At 40.6% G+C, this 9,242-nt stretch overlaps 1 protein-coding gene across 1 annotated transcript in view; it reads right to left on the bottom strand.

The window, feature by feature from the left end:
• The window catches only part of PPA2 (pyrophosphatase (inorganic) 2), a 100,219-nt gene that overhangs the window by 51,377 nt on the left and 39,600 nt on the right, over positions 1-9,242 (bottom strand). The window contains exon 6 of the mRNA XM_010848347.1: positions 8,485-8,571. Coding sequence (XP_010846649.1) covers positions 8,485-8,571 — 87 coding nt within the window. The remainder of the gene's footprint in view (positions 1-8,484; positions 8,572-9,242) is intronic.

The following is a 9,242-nucleotide window of genomic DNA, read 5'->3' as shown; positions in this document are numbered from 1 at the left end:
GCTAAGTCGCTTCAGTCGTGTCCAACTCTGTGCGACCCCATAGATGGAAGCCCACCAGGCTCCCCCGTCCCTGGGATTCTCCAGGCAATAACACTGGAGTGGGTTGTATACAAAAAGAAAGCGCCTCCTTTCTTAGAGGTTTGCAATCGTCTTGGAGAGACTTACATACCTCGTGCCAGGAGGTCCTTTATAAAACAAAAATGTTCAGTTATCACATAACCATCAAGGAAAGGTAACTACACTGGCTAACTCAGTGATAAACTAGAGCACTGGTTCTCAACCAGAGGCAATTTTGCTCTCTAGAGGACATTTGGCAATGTCTGGGACACATTTGGTTGTCACAACTTGGTGGGTATTATTAGCACCTAGTGACAAGAGGCCAGGGATGCTGCTCAGGATAGTCTCCTGTAACAGAAACATCCACCCAAACTGTCAATAGTGCCACAGCTGAGTAGACTCTGGGGCAGGGGTGCCTATCAGAATTACTGGAAACCAGAAAATTCTGCAAGAGATAGGCATACCAGATCACCTGACCTGCCTCTTGAGAAACCTGTATGCAGGTCAGGAAGCAAAGTTAGAACTGGACATGGAACAACAGACTGGTTCCAAATAGGAAAAGGAGTATGTCAAGGCTGTATATTGTCACCCTGCTTGTTTAACTTATATGCAGAGCACATCATGAGAAACACTGGGCTGGAGGAAGCACAAGCTGGAATCAAGATCGCCGGGAGAAATATCCATAACCTCAGATATGCAGATGACACCACCCTTATGGCAGAAAGTGAAGAACTAAAGAGCCTCTTATGAAATTGAAAGAGGAGAGTGAAAAAGTTGGCTTAAAGCTCAACATTCAGAAAATGAAGATCATGGATTCCAGTCCCATCACTTTATGGCAGATAGATGGGGGAAACAGTGGAAACAGTGTCAGACTTTATTTTTTGGGGCTCCAAAATCACTGCAGATGGTGACTGCAGCAATGAACTTAAAAGACATTTACTCCTTGGAAGGAAAGTTATGACCAACCTAGACAGCATATTCAAAAGCAGAGACATTACTTTGTCAACAAAGGTCCATCTAGTCAAGGCTATGGTTTTTCCAGTGGTCATGTATGGATGTGAGAGTTGGACTATAAAGAAAGCTGAGCACCGAAGAATTGATGCTTTTGAACTGTGATGTTGGAGAAGACTCTTGAGAGTCCCTTGGACTGCAAGGAGATCCAACCAGTCCATCCTAAAGGAGACCAGTCCTGGGTGTTCATTGGAAGGACTGATGCTAAAGCTGAAACTCCAATACTTTGGCCACCTCATGTGAAGAGTTGACTCTTTGGAGAAGACCCTGATTCTGGGAGGGATTGGGGTCAGGAGGAGAAGGGGACGACAGGATGAGATGGCTGGATGGCATCACCGACTCGATGGACATGGATTTGGGTGGATACCAGGAGTTGGTGATGGACAGGGAAGGCCTGGAGTGCCTCGGTTCATGGGGTGGCAAAGAGTCAGACATGACTGAGCGACTGAACTGAACTGAACTGATATAGTTTTTAAAGGCACATTTTAAATTGTTTTATATTTATCCATAAAAATCAATTTACTTTGAAATTTCATATAATATAACTTTGAGACTTTTATGGTTATAAGGACAAGCAGGAAGCATGTCTGGGCATTATCAAGTTTCATCAGAATGATAAATGCCCTTTGATTTCACAAGCAACAGAAGGGGAGTAGACAAAACACTGTCTTGCTATATATAACACATTTAAAATCTGAAAAGAAAATTCTCTCAATCAAAACAAAAACTCAGGATAAGATGCTTAACGACAAATGGTAAAATTCTAATGAAGATCCCACAATTCAACAAATTTTGCAGCACACATAACATTAGACATCAAATGAATAATACTTCTCAAAGAACTTATCCTTAAAAATGTCTGTATCTGTGATTCTAAGTGTAGTATCAACTTCCAGGACTCTGCTCCTTTCCCTTTGCCCATTTACAAATAAGGTGTGAAAAGAGGCTTTTTTTCTATGCTCTTCCTCACAGGTGCTTTAAGAACTAGCCAGGCACAGCCAGGCGCAAGATAAAGGAGGACAGCCTCAACACCAGGTCCTCCCTGATGGCTCAGAGGGTAAAGCATCTGCCTGCAGTGCAGGAGACCTGGGTTCGATTCCTGGATCACGAAGATCCCCTGGAGAAGGGAATGGCAAACCACTCCAGTATTCTTGCCTGGAGAATCCCATGGATAGAGAAGCCCGGTGGGCTACAGTCCATGAGGTTGCAAAGACCTGGACATGACTGAAGCCACTTAGCAGGCACACAGTCTCAACCAAGGTCCACTGTTTAGATGGTGATTAAGTAATTCATGTTTACTAAATATTATTTCACATCTCATTAACTAAAGGAATAAATTGCTTTGGATATAAGATGAGACCTATTTTCTCAGTTCCATTATAAAACTCTCCATCTACTCTGCAAGGAAATTAATGTACACAGCAGATACTGTTACTAATTCCTTGGGAATCATACAGTTGACCTTGTTTCAAAATGAATTTACATTCTGCAACAAGAATACAGGTATGCCTCAAAATTTTACACAGAACTAGACTAGGGTTATCATAGACTGTTCTAGCCATTATACAAAAATATTTCAAAAGATAGGATTTTTAAGTCACAAGTAAGCGGGAGTGAATTGCTCCCCCATTCTTAGAGGTGATTGAGGTCAATTACTTCACACAAGCCACAAAGTACTTCAGGACTTGGTTTCTCAACAGTAAAGTGGAAATCATATCGCATATTCTTTGATGTAAAGAAAAAGAACAAAGGAAACAAAAGACACATGAACTATAACATAAGAGGTCTTCTGCTGCTGCTGCTGCTAAGTCACTTCAGTCGTGTCCGACTCTGTGCGACCCCATAGACGGCAGCCCACCAGGCTCCCCCGTCCCTGGGATTCTCCAGGCAAGAACACTGGAGTGGGTTGCCATTTCCTTCTCCAATGCATGAAAGTGAAAAGTGAAAGTGAAGTCGCTCAGTCGTGTCCGACTCTTAGCGACCCCATGGACTGCAGCCCACCAGGCTCCTCCGTCCATGGGATTTTCCAGGCAAGAGTACTGGAGTAGGGTGCCATTGCCTTCTCCTAAGAGGTCTTCTACAGATGTTAATTTTCTCTCTGGGCTCTACACGTATCTGCTTACACCTGTCAACTGCTAACTCCTGGGAATCTGCAATCAACAGAATATGACAATGACCCACAGTGAAACGTCTATGTGGATTTATATGAAGAATGAGGTAAAACTTCAACTGGACCCAATCAATATGAAAAACCACGGAAAGTAAAACTGCTTAAAACCTGTTATCCTGTGTATTAGGTATATACTACAGTGTAACAAATTATTATAAATCTAAAGCCTTAAATAGTGTAAATTTATTATCTCACAGTTTCCATATATCATGAATCCAGGTACAACAATTCTATATTCCCTGGTTATATGCATATGTATATGCATAAACACATATGGTATATACTATATATTATATAGTATATAATACTACATATATTATATATAATAATATATACATTGGACTGCAAGGAGATCAAACCAGTCAATTCTAAAGGAAATCAACCCTGAATATTCATTGGAAGGACTGATGCTGAAGCTGAAGCTCCAATACTTTGGCCACTGGATACAAAGAGCTGACTCACTGGAAAGACCCTGATGTTGGAAAAGATGGAAGGCAAAAGGAGAAGGGGGTCACAGAGGATGACAAGGTTAGATAGCATCACCAACTCAATAGACATGAACTTGAGCAAATTCCAGGAGATACTGAAGGACAGGGAAGCCTGGAATGCGGCCATCTAATGGGCTTGCAAAGAGGCAGACACAGCTTAGTGACTGAACAACAACAGTCAGCATACTTTTCAGTGGTAAGGAACTAAACACCTATTATGTACCAAGCATTCTATGTAAAACACAAAGGCATGCTTTCAAGATTAATTATGTACACTTTAAAAAAATAACTTACATTTAAGACCTTTAATTTTATTTTAGATATTTAATGACTTTGACAAGTTTATTTAAAAGCCTGTACATCAAGTCTTTTTAGATCCCTTTGTTTAGTCAATAACAAATTAGAGATAATAAATCAATTTACCAGGTATATAGATTTGCATGATTTTCAGTTACCAATCTCATTAATTATAGGTTCACTGTCAAATTTTTACATCAGTGAAAATAAGATATTTTCATTTAATCTTTTCACTCACTAAATATCTGCATAGGAATTTAAATTAACAACTTGCATCTTATACAAGCCAAGTGGCCCCAAGGATTATACCTTCAGAGTAACAGTTTTCTAGGAAACCCCCTACACTGTTGGTAGGAATGTAAATCGGTGCAGCCACTATGGAGGTTTAGCAAAAAACTGAAAATAGAATTGCCATATAATTCAGCAATCCCAATCCTGGGCATATATCCAGACAGAACTATAATTAAAAAAAAAATACATGCACCCCTATATTCATAGCAGCATTATTCACAACAGCCAGACATAGAAAACCTAAATGCCCACTGATGGATGAATGGATAAAGAAGATGTGGCACATATATACAATGGAATATTACTTAGCCATAAAAAGAATGAAATAATGCCATCTGCAATAACATGGATGGACATAGAGATGATCATACTAAATAAAGTTAAGTCAGAAAGAGAAAGACAAATACCATACAATTTCTCCTATGTGTGCATGCGTGCTAAGTCACTTCAGTTATGTCAAGCTCTTTGCAATCTCATTGACTATAGCCCACCAGTCTTCTCTGTCCATAGGATTCTCCAGGCGAGAATACTAGAGGAGGCTGTCATGCCCTCCTCCAGGGGATCTTCCCTACCCAGGGATCAAAGCCGAGTCTCCTGCAGAGGAATTCTGGGATCAACAGATGCAAATTATTATATATCCTATAAATGAATAAACAACAAGGTGCCACTATATAGCACAGGGAACTATATTCAATATCCTGTGACAAACCATAGAGGAAAAAATATGAAAAAGAATGTGTGTGTGTGTGTGTGTGTATACACACATATATATAAAACTGAATCACTTTGCTCCAAGAGGAAATTAACACAATACTGTAAATCAACTACATCTCAATAAAATAAATTTTCAACAAAAGAAGAAGAGTTTTCTACTATATAACCTTTCTATCAAGGTAATGTTACTTAATTTAGCAACTCTTCTTATTACAAAAGAAGACACAGGGAAATGACCAAAGTAATATAACAGAGCATCTATTATAAGATAGAAGAGAGGAGGTACTCGTTAAAATAGTTATATTCTTCCTTCTAATCTATGCATTTTATATATCCTTTACTATCCCTCTGGAGAGAAAATGTCCAAAAAAATTTCTTAACTATAGCTTAATCTGAACTAAAGCAAACAATCTGGCCATTTTTCTGCTGGAGAGACAGAGGAACTATTGAATCACACACACACCAATGAACTCTAGTCCCTGTCCATCCTTATCTGGGTATAAAACTAGAAATCAAGATTGGATGCAGATCTCTCCTGCAGGAAAGCAGAAAGGGACAGGGGGAAGGAAGAGAAGACAGAGGGAGAGGGCAGACAGAAGAGTATAAGGAAGGAAAAAAGAAGTGGAAAAACAGAAGAAGAAAAAGCGAAAGAGGGCACAGAAAATCTAAGAAGCGGATGAAGAGGAGGAAACAGGAGAAAGAAAGGAGAATAAGGAAGAAGAGGAGAAAGAGGAAAGAAGAGAATAACAAAGCATCACAGCACATAAACAAGCAACAAAGAAGCAGAGGAAACTACTTACTAAAACAACAGTCTGGACGCCTGAAAGTGCTAATATGAATTTCCAGAGATAACTGATTTGATCTTAGCTAGAAGAATACAGCTCAAGCAGTGACCACACTTGGCATGTCTTTCATTAGGCACATGCTCTGTGCCAGACACTGAATTAAACACTGCAATGGTGGCTCTTCTCTTCCGAGAGCTCACAGCCATCTGAGAGGAGACAATGAGGCAAACAACACAGACAGACAGTACCACGGAACCACAGACCAAAGAGTTAGTATGTTAGTCTATGGCGGGTAACGGGAGACTTCCGAGAAGTGATACTAGAGCTGAGATCCAACGGATGAGCAGGGGGATGTGCAGCGAAAAGAAGGGGGAAGTAAGACAAAGTGAAGGAAGAAGAGTGTTCCATTCTGCAGAGGGAACAGTTTGTATGAAGGCCTGTATTGAGTGAGGGCAGACACCTTAACGGGAATTGAAAGGGTAGTACAGCTACAGGGCAGCGTGCAAACAAGGAGCGGCAGGAGAGAAAGTCAGAAAGCAGGGGACAAGGCCTAAACAAGGACACAGCAGGAGAACAGTCTGCTATGAATGATGGTGGGGAAAATAAGACTCAGCAAGGAAACTGGGCCGTGGCAGGAATAATTCAAGTGCAATATAATTGAGGACTAGACAAAGCTAGCTCCAGTGATAATGCAAAAGAAAGAGATTTAAAGGCCATTTAGGTCACAGAGTCAGTACCTCAAGACTAATGAGATGAAGAGAAGCAAAGGATGATCTGTAAGATTTCTCAGTTTCTGTCTCAAGAATCTGGAGGCAAGGAGGGAAGGAAGACAGGTGTCCTTCACTGAGAGGAGTAACGTGGAGAGGAGGAAACAAGGAATTCAGTTTGGGACACAAGTGTGAGATGCCTGGGAGACAGTCAAGTGTAAATGCAGATAGCTGAGAATGTGGGTCTGAGTTGGAGATAGTAATTTGAGAGCAAAACCACAAACGGTTGGGACTGGATCACCAAGGGAGTCCTCACATGAGAAAAAGAGCTGAACAATGGCACAATTCTCAAGCTAAGCAATGCTTAAGGAGCAGGCAGAAGAAAAGCAGCCTACAAAAGAAACCAAGGAGGAATTAGAGGATATCCAAGTCACTCTGATACAACTGATGTCAAGCAAAGAGACTGATAGAAGAAGGAAGATGAGGTTAAAGGCATAAAATTCCAAGGTAAATTCAAGTCATACAAAACATATGAAATGGGCAGGTTAGATTTGGTTAAAAGAAAGCTACCGATGATCTTTGTAAGAGTGGTTTCATTGAAATAATGGGGGGATGAAAACAATTTTAAACTGACTGAAGATTAAGTGCGAAGGAGGAGATAGAGATGAGTGTTTGCTCTTTTTACAGGTCTTCTTATGAAAAGGAATATGGAAGGAAGTCAATGAAGAAAAGTGAAAGTGAAAGTCACTCAGTTGTGTCCGACTCTTTGCGACCCCATGGACTATACAGTCCCTGGAATTCTCCAGTCCAGAATACTGGAGTGGGTAGCCTTTCCCTTCTGCAGGGGCTCTTCCCAACCCAGGGACTGAACTCAGGTCTCCCACATTACAGGCGGATTCTTTACCAGCTGAGCTATCAGGGAAGCCCTTAATAAAGAAAGGGCAGTTGTAAATACAGAACAGAGAAGAGTCAAGAAAACAGTGTCATTCAAATGGCAGGAAGGGACAGGATTGAGAACCCAGGGGAAGTCCTGGTCTCAGTAACAGAAGGAAGGGAAGGAGGAGTATTTACAGGCACATCTGTTTGAGAGCCTAAGGGGAGAGTAAAGGGATGCTTATCTGCGGGTTTCTAGGAGCTCTACAAAATTAAAGACAACATGCTCTGCTGAGAGTGAGAACCAAGTACAAGGAGTTTAACAGAGAACAATAAATACTGGCAATAAAGGCAGCAGAAAACAGGAGAAAGAATGTGAGCGAAGACACACAGAATTCTGCAGGTAGTAGTAACCTATGAGAGTGGAAGTTTTGCTTGTCCCCAGTAACCTGGAAGCAGGCACACAAAAAAAGCACCAGCTAGTTCTCATCAGCATTGTACATTCTGCCTGGATAATGGGCAAGGACGACGAAGCAGGACTTAGCAAACTCATTCTGTAAGAGGACAGACAGCAAATACTTGAGACTGCAGCATCTCTTCCAACCTCCTCAACTGCAGTGGTGCTTCGAAAGCAGCGCAGACAACATGTACATGAAAGGCCGGAGCTGTGTTCTTTATAAAAACTGGTGGCAAGCTGGATTTGACTAGCCATGGGCTAGGGTTTACCAACACACAGTTTAAGAGAAGGAAGTAAAGATACAAAAAAGGACTGGTGGCTCAGACAGTAAAGTGTCTGCCTGCAATGGGGGAGACCCGGGTTCAATCCCTGGGTCAGGAAGATACCCTGGGGAAGGAAATGGCAGTCCACTCCAGTACTCTTGCTTAGAAAATTCCATGGACTGAGGAGCCTGGTAGGCTACAGTCCATGGGGTCACAAAAAGTCGGACATGACCGAGTGACTTCACTTATGAGAGGGATAAACAGGCAAGAACTTTGAAGAGTTGAAGAACTGGTGCCTTCTGAAAAGAACTGAAATTTTATGGCATGACTAAAGTAGAACATATGTTAGAACAACACTCTATGAAACAAACCTTTGAGCCTATTTCACAAACATCAATAGGATCATTATCTCCACAGCAGTCTGTGCTCTTATCTTTTCGATGGGGATCTTCCCAAGTCTAAAAAACAGAAGTAGGGGTGGAATATAGGTTAATACTCTCTATAATCTCTCCACATCATCATGAAGTTTTACAGATAGTCATAATCCAAGGAAAAAATTCTCAGAAATTAAATAGGCTCAATGCCAACATGGCAATACATTCTTAAGCATCATAATAATTAAAACAGATTTATACTATTTCCTCCCATCTGTCTCTCACTTGTCTGTATAATCACATCTGAAAGTGGGTGGTATTTCCAAACACACTCTTCTTGCAAGTTTAGTCATTGTCTTTACAATATTGTATTAGTTTTGCCAAATATAAGTTAAAAAAAAAAAAAAGTTTAGTCATTGTCTAAATTCATGCTCACTTTTATTTGGAGCTTCACTTCCGATGTTCCTGCTGTCTGTGCCCTTGTTTCTCAAAATGTCTGAATTGCTGCCTCCATTTTTGCTTTCTTTGACATGGTAAGAGCATTGAGTCTTGCTTTACAGATTTGAAAATAAACTTCCTATACTTTAAATGACTTCTAATAGAACAAACCCAGTTTTCCCTTCATAAACTAAAGAACAAGAGAGTATCTACCAAAGAAAAGAAAAATTCATTTTTGTCTCATTTCATTCCATTTAAAAGATCCTCCACCTTTTCATCAAATCTCAAGAATTTGACAAAAGCATGAAAAGATGTCA

The sequence above is a fragment of the Bison bison genome, unplaced genomic scaffold, assembly GCF_000754665.1.
Source record: "Bison bison bison isolate TAMUID 2011002044 unplaced genomic scaffold, Bison_UMD1.0 scf7180017864263, whole genome shotgun sequence".
Lineage (NCBI taxonomy): Eukaryota > Metazoa > Chordata > Mammalia > Artiodactyla > Bovidae > Bison > Bison bison.
This window is presented reverse-complemented; position numbering and strand designations above follow the sequence as displayed.